Source organism: Bombina bombina, chromosome 5 (genome assembly GCF_027579735.1).
Source record: "Bombina bombina isolate aBomBom1 chromosome 5, aBomBom1.pri, whole genome shotgun sequence".
Taxonomy (NCBI): domain Eukaryota; kingdom Metazoa; phylum Chordata; class Amphibia; order Anura; family Bombinatoridae; genus Bombina; species Bombina bombina.
Window position 1 is genome coordinate 1,050,390,547 of NC_069503.1, and position 18,205 is coordinate 1,050,408,751.

Sequence of the window (18,205 nt, forward strand, 5' to 3'; positions counted from 1 at the left end):
TCTCGCATTTCACAAATCCTCCATAACAATAAATTGCATTGAAACTGTCCCTAATTGGAGAAAGCTTTGCTGACTTCTACTCCAAATTATATAATATTGGTACCGTGGAGAACCCAACATATACCTCCATCCACGACATCAGACTTTACCTGTCTACCCTGAACTTACCCACACTCACGGAGGAGCAACAAAACACGCTCACCGCACCAATCTCATTGTTCGAAATCAAGCAAACCATCAAGCGCCTGAAGCCTTTTAAGGATCCTGGCCCTGACGGCTTCCCCGCCCAGTTGTTTACTCAAAGGTATTGGCTAGCCGTATTGGCAAGCTACTGCAGGGCTTAATTAGCCCTGATCAGGTGGGGTTTATCTACAACTGGGAGGGACCAGACAACATCAGATGCCTCTTAACATTATGAGCGAGTCCACCAGGATGAATAAGCCCTTCTCAGTCATCTCATTGGATGCTGAGAAGGCCTTTGACCGGGTTCGTTGGGAGTACCTGTGGGAAACACTCCAAGCATTTAATTTTCCTGATGCCACTTGCAAGGCTATCAAGGCTCTGTACTCGGCCCCAACGGCTACTGTCAGGGGCCTAGGATTCCAGACCCAGCCGTTTAGCATAGTGAATGGCATTAGGCAGGGGTGCCCACTTTCACCCATGCTATTTGCCTTAGCGATTGAACCTTTGGCTATGAAAATTCGGTCTGATGTGTCCTTACCGGGGATCAGACTATCGGGCTCTCTGCACAAAACGCACTGTTTGCGGATGATATCACCATATTCACCGCAGACCCTGTCAAAGCCATCCCTAGACTGCTGGATAACTTGAGGATATTTGGTGATCTCTCCTTCTATAAACTTAACCCACTCAAAACTGAAATATTTTGATGGGGCTACCCGCACACTTACATTCGCAAACTGAAGGATCAATTCAACTTCAAGTGGGTAACTGAGCGGATTACTCATCTAGGAGTAAAGCTGTCCAACAGTATTCCAGAAATGATTAAAGACAATTACCTCCCCTTACTAACAGAATTGCTTAATTTAAAAAACACATGGGATCATAAGTCTATATCATGGATGGGAAAAATAGCTTCTCTTAAAATGTCCTTCCTCCCTAAATTGACATACCTTTTTCGCTGCCTACCGATTAGAGTTCCCATGCACCTCCTCCTCCAAATTCAGAGCAAGATCACAAAATTCATTTGGCAAGGTAAGACCCTTCGAATTGCTCACAGAACCCTGCAACTCCCCATCCATCTGGGAGGACTTGCATCCCCGTCAGTAGTGAAATACTATGAAGGAGCTATGCTTATGCACATCTCCCAATAAGGGGGTACTCCATTCCTGTGACAGGTGGAGAAAGCTTGAACAGGCATCTTTGCCACCCAGTGTACTTCTTAGAGATGTTATTTGGACCCCACCACACTGCCGCAGAGCTCTGGGCATATGTAATCTGGTCGTGTTAGAATGCTTGTCTGTTTGGGACAAGATTAGGCATCGCCAGCTCATTGCTCCCCACTCCTCTCCCATAACCTCGGTAATTTGTTTATTCACAGGTTTGACTGATACTCACCCTAATATGTGGGCTCAGTTGCAGATTACTAAAGTCTCAGACTTTTGGTCTGCCACGCAGCCTGATGGGTTTACAAACTTAGCGCAATTAGGCCAAAATGCAGCCATACCTAAGCTCCTCTCCTTTGAAATGCTTAGGATTAAGAGTTTCCTGAAAAGCTGGGGATTCCTTCCCTCCTCCTCCCGCTCTCCTACCCCCTGGTAGTCCATTTGACAAGGAGGACGCAGGCTTGTCAGGCCACTTTCAATACACTAAAGCTTTCTAGAGGGCGTCTATCCGCCCGCATTGGCTCCACATTTAACTAGATGGGACACCCTCCTAAGCATTAATACTTCTACTGATTCTTGGCAAAGGGCCATTCTTCTGACAAAAAAAAATGAAGTGTTCTACTACATAATCATTGACCCTCTCATCTCTACATACTATTACTCACAATTTAGCTTCACACATGCTGAGATCAACTTGTCTTCTTTTTCTTTTTCTAATGAACAAGCTTGTTTTATAGGGCCAGAAGGCCCGATACTGTATTTGACTTTATCGTTGTAAAGGGGACCTGCATGTCCCCAATGGTTATGTTATTTCTCTTCAAAATCTAAATAAAAAAAATATTTCAAAAAATACCAAGCTTCAAACAGATCTGAGCAACTTTCTTGCCTATATATTCACCCAAAACTTCAATGTTAAGTCTATGGGATTTTGAACTCAAACCCCTGTTTTTTCAATCTCAAATATATCAAAAAGTAAATCCAGTTTTGTAGTGATTCCCAGTCCGAATATAACTGCCCAAATTTAGCTAGCTATATAATTCAATACTAAAGATACGGACTTCTGAAAAATCGAATTTATAATGGAAAGCCCTGACGAATTAAAACTATAGTATATATACAGTGTGTATATATATATATATATGAATATGTTATCAGTAAAGCCAGTTATTGGGTAATCCTAGAATTACCCGGGTAAAATGGATATTTCCCAAGCGACTGTGGGTAAAGCCCAATGTATGATCATAAATCCCGCTCAGAGTGCATCAAACATATATAGTATGCACTGTAATTCCCCCATCTTCACTAGCTCCCCTTGTAAACTATATTTCCCAAGGTTCACTTGGGGTTGATGCCAGAGTATCAGCGGGGTGCCTTCCTTGAACCCCCAAGACAGAGGCAAAAGAAACCACTTGGGTAATGTCTCTTTTACCCGGGTAATCCTAGGATTACCCGGATTACTTACTTTACCCGTAACATATATATATATATATATATATATATATATATACACATACATTTCCTTTATCCTTCTAGAGAATAAAACGCTGCTCTCACCAGTTTCTTGAGAATATTCCAATTTAATCACATCACATCACATGTTAATGAACAAATACCCCCAGACGTTTCGGTACCGGACTGGTACCTTTTTCAATGAGTAGTCAAACTGTATCCATATAATATATATATATATATATATATATATATATATTAGGCGATAAGCCTGCCCAGAGGGCAGTCTATGTTTAAAAAACAGTTAAAAAAAAAACAGTTAAACAGCTCTTTTACTTAAAAAAAATACCAATTATCCCCTAACATTAAAACCCGTCACCCAACCAACCCCCCCAAAATAAAAAAACCTAACACTAAAAAAAACCTAAGATATCCATTGCCCCTAAAGGGGCATTTGTATGGGCGTTGCCTTTAAAAGGGCATTCAGCTCTTTTACTGCCCTTAAAAGGGCAATCAGCTCTATTACAGCCCATTAAATCCCTAATCTTAAAAATAAAATCCCCCCAAAAATAAAAAAAATCCTAAAACTAAGCGCCAAATAGTTACTCAGCGTTCCTGAAGTCCGGCGGTGAAGGTCTTCTTCCAGGTGGCTCCATCATCTTCTATCTTCATCCGGAGTGAAGGTGGAGCAAAGCGGAGGTGCGGAGCTATCTTCCCCGATGCACGGATCCTTTAGTTTTTTTTTTTTTTTTTTAGGGTTTTTTTATTTTTAAGATTAGGGATTTAATGGGCGTGTAAAAGAGCTGAATGCCCTTTTAAGGGCAATGCCCATACAAATGCCCCTTTAGGGGCAATGGGTAGTTTAGGTTTTTTTAATGTTAGGTTTTTTTATTTTTGGGGGTTTGGTGGGTGGTTTTTTTTTTACTGTTAGGGGGACTTAGTATTTTTTAAACGTAAAAGAGCTGTTTAACTTAGGGCAATGTCCTACAAAAGGCCCTTTTAAGGGCTATTGGTAGTTTAGCATTAGATTAGGGGGTGTTTTTATTGGGGGGGGGGTTATTTTCATAGGGATTAGGTTAATTTTTTTATTTTTATTTGTTAATTTTGTTTATTTTTTTCTGTAATGTTAGACTTTTTAATTTTTTGTAATGTTAGATTATTTTTTTTGTAATTTAATGTTAGTATTTGTTATTTTAATTGTAATTTAGTAGTAATCAGGGTTAATTTAGGGGTGTTAGGTTAGGGGGCTTAGTAATTAAATTAGTTATTTGCGATGTGGGGGGTTGGTGGTTTAGGGGTTGATAGGTTAATTTGGTTTATTGCGATGTGAGGGTTTGTCGGTTTAGGGGTAAATAGTATAATTATTTAGTTGGCGTTGTAGGGTTTGTCAGTTTAGGGGTTAATATTGTAATTTATTTAGTTGGCGTTGTGGAGGTTTGTCGGTGTAAGGGTTAGGTAGTTTCTGTTGTGGGAGTCTAGCGATTTAAGGGTTTGTTTTTTTGCCAATATTTAGTACGGATGGATAGGGTTCTTTTTATACTTCGTGCGGCTGGGGTTTTTTTATACTTCGTGTGGGCGGTTAGTTTTTTTTTCGTAATACTTCGTGTGGGCGGTTCCTTTTTTTTAATTTCTTGTGGGTGGTTACGTGCTTTTTAGTTATTTCATGCTGGCGATTGCTTTTGTTTTTTTTTTTTTAAGGCTTCGTTTGGCTGCACTGCATCCAGGTGGAATCCGAAAATGGCCGGGTGGTGAAAGAATCCACCTTATCTACCTTACGCTGCATCCAGTTGGATTCTTTTGGCTGCGCACGCAGCCAACATTCCTTTGAGTATGCGTGCGCAATTGGCAACGGCTACAAATGCAATTATAGTATAGATATATATATATATATATATATATACTGTATATACACATACAAAAATAGATACATAAGCACAAAGGGCACGTGCTGCACACTACCCTCAAACACACAAACATTACTTTTAAATGATGATTTGTTCAGTTTAGGAGAATGTTATTTATACCAAATATGACAGTAAATTGATTCATAAAACTGTCTATTTATAATAAATGACCAGTGGTTAAGTCTGTCTGAGCTATTTTACTTTTAATACAAATAAAAATCTTTCCTTTTCAACTATACATTAACAAAATAAATAGAATCTTGATAATTAAGTGATGAATCATTTAAATTTAACATGGCTTGGGGCACTGTTGTGTCTAGAATGTTGAAGTCATTTTTGCATACAGTACGTTCTCTGTTTTAAAGTATCATCATATTATTAAAGTCTGTGCTATTTTTTAACCATGTATTTAGCTAAGCATATTATGTGTCATTGCTTTGGCTAAAGATCAAGCACATTTCCTAAGAACTTGCATACACTTTGATCTTATTTTAAAAGAATCTACATAAGACTTTGGTTATGACTAATAAGCAATAAAGCTATTTCAGTTTCCAAATTATGTAACGAACATTGTTACAGATATTAATGTTGCTTTTTTTGTTATAAAAATAGTTTTAAAAAGATTTATACAGTAACTTGATTAATATAATCCACCTAGAATTTATGTCTGACATTCTTCTGTAGTAATAAAATATGACAATAAGTAAAAAAAAAATAAAAAAATTTAAAGGTCAAAGTAATTTACAATTTCAACATTTTTATAAATAAAATAATCAGCCACCGAGGGACAACACATTTTTTTTTTATAGAGACAAAGGTCTGTAAAACAAAAACAAAATAATAATGTATTCTCTTTTTCTTCTGCTTTTTATGGTTGCTTTCAAATTGCAACAATTGAGAAGGTGCATCTTAAAATGTATAGCATCTTGAAATTAGGTGCAGCAAAACAGCAAATCATGGCTAATTATACTGTGCCTAGAGATACTAAAATCATAAATATATATATGTGTGTGTGTTTAACACAAAACAAACATTTTAAATATGTGGATTAGTCAGTAGGAGATGGGATGTATTTTTTTTTCCATTTCTTACATTTACAAAAAACATATATGATATACCTGTAGGTTTGCATTGTAGGGTCCGTAGTTCATTTTGAACAACTCGTAAAAAATGTCATATGGAATTGTTAAAAAGCTATAGTAAAACCATTTCCCCCCAAAGTTATATACTGTATGTATATATTTATACCTATGTATAATCATCTATGTATACAGGTATAGATTAGTGATGTTGCAAATAGTTCGCCGGTGAATAGTTCCCGGCGAACATAGCATGTTCGCGTTCGCCTCGGCGGGCGAACATATGCGATGTTCGATCCGCCCCCTATTAGTCATCATTGAGTAAACTTTGACCCTGTACCTCACAGTCAGAAGACACATTACAGCCAATCAGCAGCAAACCCTCCCTCCCAGACCCTCCCACCTCCTGGACAGCATCCATTTTAGATTCATTCGGAAGCTGCATTGTTAGTGAGAGGAGGGACAGTGTAGCTGCTGCTGATTTAATAGGGAAATCGATAGTTAGGCTAGTGTATTCAGTGTCCACTACAGTCCTGAAGGACTCATCTGATCTCTGCTGTAAGGACAGCACCCCGAAAAGCCCTTTTTAGGGATAGAACATCAGTCTGCTTTTTTTTTTTTCCCTGTGTAATCTAATTGCAGTTGCCTGCCTGCCAGCGTGTGTGTCAAGCTCACAGCGTATACTTTGCCCACTTGCCCAGTGCGACCACTCATATCTGGTGTAAGAGTAGTGTACATTTAAAAAAAAACACAACACTTTTTTGACTGTGAAATAATAGCAGACAGCTGCCAGTACCCAAGATGGCCGCCAATAAGGCAGATGGAGAGGGTTAGAGAGCTGTTTTGGGGGGGGGATCAGGGAGGTTGGGGGCTAAGGGGGATGCTACACCACAGCATATGTAAATATGCTAAAAAAAAAATTTAAACACCTTTTATTTTAGTGCTGGCAGACTTTCTGCCAGTACTTAAGATGGCGGGGACAATTGTGGGGTGGAGGGAAGGGAGCTGTTTGGGAGGGATCAGGGGGTCTGATGTGTCAGGTGGGAGGCTGATCTCTACACTAAAGCTAAAATTAACCCTGCAAGCTCCCTACAAACTACCTAATTAACCTCTTCACTGCTAGCCATAATAAACGTGTGATGCGCAGCAGCATTTAGCGGCCTTCTAATTACCAGAAAGCAACGCCAAAGTCATATATGTCTGCTATTTATGAACAAAGGGGATCCGAGAGAAGCATTTACAACCATTTGTGCCATAATTGCACAAGCTGTTTGTAAATAATTTCAGTGAGAAACCTAAAATTGCGAAAAAAAATAAGTTTTTTTTTTAAATTTGATCGCATTTGGCGGTGAAATGGTGGCATGATATATACCAAAATGGGCCTAGATCAATACTTTGGGTTCTCTACTACACTACACTTAAGCTAAAATTAACTCTACAAGCTGCCTACATGCTCCCTAATTAACCCCTTCACTGCTGGGCATAAAACACATGTGGTGCGCAGTGGCATTTAGCAGCCTTCTAATTACCAAAAAGCAACGCCAAAGCCATATAAGTCTGATATTTCTGAACAAAGGGGATCCCAAAGAAGCATTTACAACCATTTATGCCATAATTGCATAAGTTGTTTGTAAATAATTTCTGTGAGAAACCTAAAGTTTGTGAAAAAGTGAACAATTTTTTTTTATTTGATCGCATTTGGCGGTGAAATGGTGGCATGAAATATACCAAAATGGGCCTAGATCAATACTTTGGGTTGTCTACTACACTACACTTAAGCTAAAATTAACTCTACAAGCTGCGTACATGCTCCCTAATTAACCCCTTCACTGCTGGGCATAAAACACGTGTGGTGCGCACTGGCATTTAGCAGCCTTCAAATTACCAAAAAGCAACGCCAAAAGCCATATAAGTCTGCTATTTCTGAACAAAGGGGATCCCAGAGAAGCATTTACCACCATTTATGTCATAATTGCATACGTTGTTTGTAAATAATTTCTGTGAGAAACCTAAAGTTTGTGAAAAAGTGAAACTTTTTTTTTTTATTTGATCGCATTTGGCGGTGAAATGGTGGCATGAAATATATTAAAATGGGCCTAGATCAATACTTTGGGTTGTCTACTACACTACACTTAAGCTAAAATTAACTCTACAAGCTGCCTACATGCTCCCTAATTAACCCCTTCACTGCTGGGCATAAAACACGTGTGGTGCACAGTGGCATTTAGCAGCATTCTAATTACCAAAAAGCAACGCCAAAGCCATATAAGTCTGCTATAATGGCATGTCTGGCACACAGTGTTGGGGCAAGGTCCATCTGACCACTGATACCTGGTCTGCAAAGCATGGTCAGGGCAGGTATATCACCTACACTGCGCACTGTGAAGCGGGCGTAACCCTTACACATAACCCTTACATTACCTGATCGATACAACATCATACCTGATGTTTTAAAGCACGTTATTCCAAACAATTTAGGAATGTTAGGTGATTTATGCCCTTTATGGATTAAAACTATGTAATTTTCCATGGGAGTTTTGCCATGGATCCCCCTCCGGCATGCCACAGTCCAGGTGTTAGTGCCCTTGAAACAACTTATCACTATTGTGGCCAGAAAGAGTCCCTGTGGGTTTTAATATTCGCCTGCCTATTGAAGTCTATGGCGGTTCGCCCGGTTCACCCGTTCGCGAACTTTTGCGGAAATTCGCGTCCGCCGTTCGCGAACCCAAATTTTTAGGTTCACGACATCACTAGTATAGATATATATTGTACCAAAATATCATCAGATATATGTAGAAATATATATTTATGAATAAATAGAACATATTCTGCTATGTGAAGAATATTGGAATGTGAAATATTCATATTTTCATGTCAAGTTAGCGCACTTGAGAATATGCGTTTGGGTTAGTGGGCGAGTAGGGTGTTCTGCGCAAACAATAACGTTTTACTTTCAACACGCTACCCAATGCACGCAATAAGGTTACTTCTTGCACAGTTAGCACACAAGCAGGAACACAAATAGTGCTCCACACCTAATCTAGCCCTTAGTGTACTTAAATTATGATTTACGCTGTGCATATTTAATGCGATTTATTACTATGTCATATACATACAAATTTTACATTTTTGATAAAATACCATTTTTGGTGAACAATTTTGTTATGATTTTTGATGCACCTTAACAGTACAACTTGTTATTCATTTTGTATGAATTTTGCATGATTTTCATTGTACACTTTTGTAATGTATGCATCTCCTTCCCATACGAAAATTCAGTACACATCCCTTAGTGAGACACCATCTTTTCATGGTTAAAAAGTGGCTTTATAGGGAAATAGAAGTACTGGCCCACCAGCCCAGAGAGCTTTTTTAGAGTCAGGCCCTATGAGTCCTGTGTGTTAAGTTTAGGAATGGTATATGATAGTTTGAGTGGTAAGTGGTGATCTGGAATATATATGATGAGTGTGATGTTTAGTGTTTGTAGTGCAAGACTTGAAAGAAATTGGAAGAAGTAGAAATTAGGCTTTATTCTATATTTATCATTGAGTTGACTAATAACTTTTCTATCTGACTGGTGATTTGCAATATGTTTCCACCCCAGTTTGATACTGTGGGGCCGATTTATCAAAGTCTGTCGAACATGATATGCTGTAGCGTATCATGTCCGCCAGACATCGCTGAATGCCAACAGCGATTTAAAATTCCACAAGCAGTTCTAGTGAACTGCTTGTGCATTGCTGCCCCCTGCAGATTTGCGGCCAATCAGCCGCTAGCAGGGCTTGTCAATCAACCCGATCGTATAGGATTGGGCGGATTGATGCCCGCAGCCTCAGAGGCAGTGGACCAGTTAAGGAGCAGCGGTCTTAAGACCGCTGCTTCATAACTGCTGTTTCCGTTGAGCTTGAAGGCTTGCGCAGAGACGGGCATCAAGGGCCATTCGGCTTTTGATAAATCGGCTCCTGTGTGTTTACTATGTGAACCAGTGTTGTAACCATTAGGAATGTGCATTTGAGAACTTCAGGAGGAAATGAATGCTAAAAATGGTGGCTGCAAGCTGCACTCAGCAATTTTCGAAGCCGGATTTATTCTTGTCAAAGTGCAACACACTAATATCTGTGCAAATCTATATCTTAGTGTGTTGCACTTTGACAAGAATAAATCTGACTCCAAAAATTGACAAATGGGGTTTGTGTCCGCCATCTTTGGCATTTGTTTCGTCCTGTAGTTCACAAATGCACATGCCTTGTGGTATCTACATCTGAAGGAGAGACCTGTGAGGTCTTGAAAGCTTATGAAATTCAAAATTTTATTGGCCTATTAAAAGGTATCACAATCTACTAAAAAGAACCATTGAGATAGTAATCAGAGCAATATAATCTGGTATTAAAGATTTTGGATACCAACTTATGTGGGGTGTTTGATGGAAATATGTGTTCAGTAGAGTTTTGTATTTCTCCTACTGGTTTTGTGAGATGACTGTAAGAATGTTGTGTGATAACCTTAGTGTGGTATGTTGACTGCTCATTAAAAAACATTCATTAAACATAGATGAGACATCTTCATATTTAGCACAGATGTACTGGAAGTGTTGCTGAGAGCCACCAAATGCAATCTTGTGCCTTATTCACCGAGGTTTGAGTGGGTTGTATTGCTCACAGCTCAGAATATCATTTTGCATGGCACATAAGGTACTGTTTTGTCTATGAATGTAGTTTTAATACATTGAGAGAAATTGCTAGTTTTGTCTGACTAATATGTTCACCCCCCCCCCCTTTTCTTATGTTTTCCAGTCTTGCATATTCATATGTAGAATACGGTAAATTTATGTTTTTGTTTTTTTTATTAAAGAATGTGGTATCTAATATTGAGAACCATTTATTGTGTTTATTCATATAATCATAGCACTGCAATATCTAGAAGCTTTCACATACACTTTTATTCCATAGATTGTCAAAATATAACTTATATGATTCTAAAAGCGCATACGATAAAAAAATAATTAAACGGACATTTCTATAAGGCTTTGTTGAAGCAGTTATTTTTATTATGATGTGTTTGAATAATGTAATTTCCTAAATAAGCGTTTTTTTTGTTTGTTTTTTATATTTAAACTTTATCTTTTAATTCAGGTACAGCAAACAGCATAGCTACTTTTCAGGCTACTCGCCCTTAATCATGTTTATCTGTTATATATGTGAAATCTTTCTTTTAAACCGTATTAATAAACCCCTTAATTGCCATCACCTCATCATTTCTACTTACATACTGCCACCTAGTGGCTATTTATTACAATTACACGTTGTCCTATACAAATAAGATACTATAGATTCATTGACACTATATTTCTCAATTTTCTCAAATCCTCGTTTAGATATGATGATTAAACAAATGTATAAAAGTACTGTCATATCTAGCTTTCTATTAATTCCTTTGTAAACCATGGCTTCCAAATTATGAATCCAAAAATATTTTTTTTGTTTCCACAATGTCTCACTATGACCCCCTTTCCCATTAATTTCCACATTGCCAATAACCTGCTGCCACCTCAGATGACAAATGCTATGACCAGCTTAAATGAAATGGCTAGATACATGGGCCGTAATGTCCCTGCATTTAATCTTAGACCTGTGTTGACTCCTCCTCTCTCTGATTTTTTTTTTTTTTTTTTTATAGTTTTTATTGAGGTTAAAATAGCAAATAGACAACAGTCTCATCAACAGGTTACACTTTACAACATGCATTATGCTGACATGACATAACACTTTAGGCACCTCATTTTTTTTAAAATCTTATAGGTTTGCAAAGTCCTCCAACAAGCAGGTCCAATCGTGGGACCAGAAGTTAAACAAAGCAATTGAGGGCATGTTAATGTAGATAATAGTAAAAATTGCAGTTTCAGCGTATATGGGATAAATACAAATTATGAAATGCATATACAATATCAGAATAGAGAATCATAATGAAGGCACCAAGGTAACTCTGTGTAATTCGTCAGTTGAGAAAGTGAGGAGCACAACAGTCCTCAGTAGTTATTTTAATCCAATAACCCATTAACACTGAGCATTTATTAAAACATAAGCAATATTAAGACTATTATCTTGAATAAACTTCAGGAAAGCAGGAAATCGCAAACAAAATTGATGTTCCTGTATTGAAACCCTGTGAGCCATTTTACAAAAATGCAGGGAAAAACTAAGTCATGGCTCTACGGGTTGGGCAGAGACTACTAAACTCTACCAAAAGGATATGCGGAGGAAAAGAGAATCATCCCTAATAAATAAGCGTTTTTAATTAGCAAATGTGTATGTGTGTCAAACCCCCTCTTGCATCCTTTGTTAAAACCAAACTACTATCTAGATAGACTCAGTAGAGTGTACATGTCTTGAGAGCTTTATGTCAGCTGTTAGTAATAATATTATATATATATATATATATATATATATATATATATATATACTGCTCAAGAAACTTGCATGCACCTAAGCTTATCTAGATATGATTTCTACTTTTCAACGAGGTACTGAAAGAAATAGATTTAATTATAGAAGTAAACTGGAATGTTTAAAACAAAAATAAATGCTCTATCTTAACAATGAACGTTTAATAATAATATAGGGACTGGGAATAGCTGAAAATGTTAGCTCATGGATAAATAACTGGATAAAAGATAGGGAGCAACGAGTAGTAGTAAATGGATCATACTCAGATTGGACAAAGGTAATCAGTGGAGTCCCCAGGGATCAGTACTGTGCCCCGTTCTTTTTAATATTTTTATAAATGACTTAGAGCAAGGATTAAATAGTGACATCTCTATTTTTGCAGATGATACTAAGTTAAGTAAGGTCATTAGGTCAGAGCAGGATGAACTTTCATTACAAAGGGATCTGCAAAAATTAGAAGTATGGGCAAGTAAATGGAAAATAAAATTTAATACGGAAAAATGCAAAGTTCCACATTTTGGAAGTAAAAATAAGCAGGCAACGTATTTTTTAAATGGGACAAGACTTAGCCAAACAGAGGAGGAAAGGGATTTGGGACTAGTAATAGATAACAAGCTAAAGATGGGTGCACAATGCAGGGCAGCGGCTTCAAAGGCTAATAAGATACTAGCATGTATTAAAAGAGGCATTGATTCAAGGGAGGAAAGCATAATTCTGTCACTATATGCCCTGGTAAGACCTCATCTTGAGTATGGAGTGCAGTTCTGGGGACCGATCACAAAAAAAGATTTTGCAGAACTAGAAAAAGTTCAGAGAAGGGCCAAAAAGCTAATAAGGGGATTGGAGAAATTAACCTATGAGGAGAGGCTAGCCAAAATGAGTCTGTTTTCTTTAGAAAAAAGGCGCTTGAGAGGTGACATGATTATTTTATATAAATATATTCAAGGCACATATTCAGAGATGGCAGAAGCTCTGTTTATTCCTAGAAGATTGTTTCTGACAAGAGGTCACAATTTATGGTTGGAGTAAAGGAGATTTAATCTCCTGCAACGGAAACGTTTTTTCACTGTAAGAGCAATAAAATTGTGGAACTCATTACCAAAGGAGGTTGTGAATGCCAATCAGATACATTTAAAAATAGTCTGGATACATTTCTGTATTAAAACAAAATTAATGTATATGATTGCTAGTATTAAATGAGTCACCTTTTAGTGGGGTTATTTAAAGATTACTTTCCGTTATAATTTTTAAGCCAAACAACTAACATATTAAAGTTAATAAACATTAATTAAAACCTACTGACCTATATTTTCTCCAAAACGAAGTTTCACAACGTTCTAAAACTTATATCTTTTATTCGCCGATGATGTCACATTATCCTGCCCACTATTTTCAGCACTGCGTGTTCAAAATACTTAAACCAATGAAATTGTGTTTAAAGCTCCATTTTGAAACCTAGGTATTGTAAACGGATTGGTACAGAGCAAAGGATACCCGCGGAGTGGGTTTGGAAAACAATTAAATTTGCAGACAAGATTTCTGATATACGGTAGAGATATGTTAATGAAATGCTATTGATAAAAAGCCTATTTGGGGTAGTTAGTTAGTAACAGGCATAGAAAATATTTACTTACAGTGGCCCTTTAAGCTTAACTGGAGCTTTTTGTAAGTATTTTAGATTTGTATAGGTTGAACTCGATGGACTTCAGTCTTTTTTCAACCTCATCTACTATGTTACTTTCATGTCCATTTAATCTGTTTATTATTGTACTCTAGAAAGTGAAATACATTATCTAAAGGTGCTCAGAGTGGGAAGTATATAGGTGTTATGTGACAAAATTAGCCAAGCTCTGGGGTTACTACAAAAAGATAATTACATTCTGAGGTGTGTGTTGATTATAGAGGTTGTGGGGAAGTACTGTAAATAATAATATGGAACATATGACAATGTGGGAATTTATAAAGATAACCTGCACAAGGCTATACATATTTACTAGATGCATTGAACAAATTAATTGCATACCTAAGCTTACAAACAGTTGAGATGCAATTACAGATGATCCTGCATTAATGAGCTGGGGGTGTAGAAATAAGCTATCCTTTATCTCCATTTTATACCTTCTATTAAGCAAAGCTTGTTTTGCAAAAAAAAAAAAAAAGAAGAAAAATATATAATTTCCAGAATGTATTCAGTAAAATATAGTTTTTATCCACAAAGGAAATGTGCTTTAATTTTATTGAGTTGCATGACTTTGTGACACTGTGTATCTCCCATGAGAACAGAGCAATTAGCATTTTTGAGATAGCTGTACTATAAACATGTAGGGCAACTATGTCCATGTTGAGCCAAACCAACACTGGAATGTTTTGACAGCACAAAACACGCATTTACATATTGTAGCCTGTGGTGATGGCCGTCTACGGATACTAATCTGTTTATTGTTTAATTCTGTGCCTCAGGATAAGCTGCAATGCACAGGTAGAGCTTGGTTTATTGTAGTAGGTGGGCTAGAGAGCAATCAACTGCAAAATTATCCTAGGTGGGCTAGAGAGCAATCAACTTCCATTATCAAAATGTGCACAATAATTTATATGCATACTTTCTGAGGCACCATCCCCTACTAATTATGTGTCAGAGTGCTCAGTATATATACATATATGCTTTTGTAATTGGCTAATGGCTGTCATAAGGGGAAAATAGAATTCAGTTTAATATTTTTAGTTTGTAATGAAATTAAAGTTTCTTCCTTGTACTTATGAGGCTGCCACAAAGTCTTAAAGGTAATGGGCTACTGTACATGCTATTACACTTAACTGACTCATTAGAGTGTGGATAGATCCTAGCAAATATTGGGGTTTTGTAGTCTTCAATCTTGAAACTCAGAGATTTCAGGAGGGAAAATTTCTAAACAATCATATTGTAAGATAATATTAATGCTACTTTATTTGTTCCCGTTTTATTGGGATTACACTGCTCTGACCATGTGCACTGCAGATATTTTGTATAGCCTCACCCTGCTTAAAGAACTTCTTGAATGGACACTAAAGTTATACTATCATGATTCTGATAGAGGATGTAGTTTAAAGATACCAGTTTACTTTTATTATCAGTATAGTATTTGTATAGGCACACTTTCTGAGGTACTAGCTACTACTGAGCATGTGCAAAAGTTCACAGTGTATATGTACATGAACCTGTGATTGGCTAATGGCTGTCATGTGGCATAAAGAAATCTAATGCTCATTTAAAATTCAGAGTCTTCGCAGAAGCCAATGGTTACCACAGAGATAGTGCTGCATTGAATATAATGGTGATTGAATTCCAACTTGTGACTGTGAAGGGGCAGATATATATCTTTTTGGATTCTGCAATGTTTATATTGAGATGTTTTTTTATCCACAGATATTTGTTTCACAAATGGGTTTTATTAACATCATCAGTTACCAGAGTAACATAGATTAGAAAAGGTACCTTGATATAAGTGTTATGTTTTATTTTAAAAGAAGGGTTATTCCTAATCTGATAGCTATTAGCATGAACCTATATTCTATATTTAATTAAACAAGCCTAACTCATTTTTAAATGTATCTACTATGTCAACAACCACAGCTTCAGAATAAATCAAAGGCTTCACTGGCTGTTATGAGAAACACAGGTTTATTTTTGAAGTAATATATTCCTCTAGTCTTAAGATGGTGACCTCTACTCTTGAATTCATTATTAGTAAAATCAAGCAATTGGTCCTATATAGCATGCAAATACATTTAAAAAAATATATAAATATATCATTATTATTACATAGTTGATAACAATTGGGGAAAATATGTAGCATTAACCACACCCATCATAGGTTATATAGCTTCACCCACTCTGCTCTACTTCAAAACACCCAATGTAAATTGCACACAATATGCAGAAAATAAAATATAGGCCTAGATTACAAGTGGAGAACAAAAATATTAGCGCTACTGAGTGCTAACTGCATTCAAGTTAAATCAATAGTGCTCCTTGCGTTTGTATTACAAGTTTAAAATTAAGATGTTAGTGTGAGAGCAAAATCTTCAGGCATGCTGACAAGGTCAGCTGACTTCCTTTCCCTATAGACTTCTATGGGGTGTGCTACAAAAGCCTCTTCTGGCTTTAGCTCGCTTATTAACCTGAAGGTGTGCTATATATACTTTTGAGTCCTTCTCAGTCACCTTGACATATACCATATCCCTTGTAAAACTGTTTTAACACATTTATTTCAATAATACACTTATAGTTTATATTTAATATGTTTATATATCAGTATAATACTATATTTTATTATGTTCAATAATGTGTTTTGTTATGCTTTTATTCTAACCCTAACACTCTACTTCAGGACACTTTTTTAGCGTGGTAATGTGTTACGATCGAGTGATGTTTAGCATGGTTGCGATATTTGTAATATTTGTATAGTTATACCTATGGCCAACAAAGACCCCGGCGCAAGCATGGAAACCTGCGCAGCCCGTAGTTTCACCTCGCACATCTACCTATAACATATACGGCGCCGACAGTTGCTAAAGTGCTGTAAGTCGGACAAACTAGCGATGCCCAGAAATAAGCGTAAGTACAAATTTCTGGAGTTGCCAGTGACTTACGTCACTTTAGAAACTGTCGCCACCTAAAAAAAACTAACTAAAGTATAAAATCTCCCATAACTGTCTAACACGCCTCCCAAACATCATCCCGACACGTATACCCCTCTATCCGCAATCCCCCCTCTCACTCTTAATAATAAATATATTAACCCCTAAACCGCCCCCGCCACCAGCTACATTAAATGTATTACCCCCTAATCTGAGCCCCCTACACCGCCGCCACCTATATTGACTCTATTAGCCCCTAATCTGATCCCCTACACCGCCGCCAGCTATATTAAATTTATTAACCCCTAATATGATTCCCCTACACCGCCGCCACCTATATTATATTTATTACCCCCTAAACTGAGCCCCCTACACCGCCGCCACCTATATTATATGTATTACCCCCTAATGTGAGCCCCCTACCCCGCCGCCACCTACATTAACTATATTAACCCCTAATCTGATCCCCTACACCGCCGCCAGGTATATTAAATTTATTAACCCCTAATATGATTCCCCTACACCGCCGCCACCTATATTAAATTTATTACCCACTAATCTGAGCCCCCTACACCGCCGCCAGCTATATTAAATTTATTAACCCCTAATATAATTCCCCTACACCGTTGCCACCTATATTAAATTTATTACCCCCTAATCTGAGCCCCCTACACCGCCGCCACTTATATTATATGTATTACCCCCTAATGTGAGCCCCCTACCCCGCCGCCACCTACATTAACTATATTAACCCCTAATCTGAGCCCCCTACCCCGCTGCCACCTACATTAACTATATTAACCCCTAATCTGAGCCCCCTACACCGCCGCCACCTTTTTTTTTTTTTTTTTAAGTTTTCAAAAGAGCTTTATTTAAAACTTTTATAAATACAAAACATTGATTAAATGTATAAAGCGATTTGCAAAGGTTTAACATAGTATTCTTTGCTGAGAGTAACATACATACACGCTGCAGAATAATAACAGGTTATCAAACATTCACAGCGTGTCCAACTATGCCCACAGGAGACAAGATTCCTCTTTGTTTTGAGACCATGATATTATCCAATAGTGACAGTGATAAGCTGTGTTAAGTTTAACGTGAACTTTAATGGTGGGGGAGGGCCCCCTAGACTATCATACCCATTTAGATGACTTCAATCGTTGCGTATCATTGGTAGGGTAATTTTACTTTTCCTGACTAAATGAGAGAATCACCCGGTGGTTTAGTAATTGCCTAAATATATGTTTGGAGCATAGTGTTATATTAGTCCCGCATTTGCTATGAAGAGATAACTACGTTATGGCATTCCCTGTGATACATTTATGTTTACTAAAAAAGAACATTTAAAATAAGTCTTATATTGC

At 37.3% G+C, this 18,205-nt stretch overlaps 1 protein-coding gene across 1 annotated transcript in view; it reads left to right on the plus strand.

The window, feature by feature from the left end:
• Positions 1–10,378: 10,378 nt before the first annotated feature.
• The window catches only part of COLEC10 (collectin subfamily member 10), a 95,944-nt gene continuing 88,117 nt past the window's right edge, over positions 10,379–18,205 (plus strand). The window contains exon 1 of the mRNA XM_053713200.1: positions 10,379–10,469. Within this exon, the coding sequence (XP_053569175.1) occupies positions 10,458–10,469 (12 nt within the window). The 5' untranslated portion in view covers positions 10,379–10,457. The remainder of the gene's footprint in view (positions 10,470–18,205) is intronic.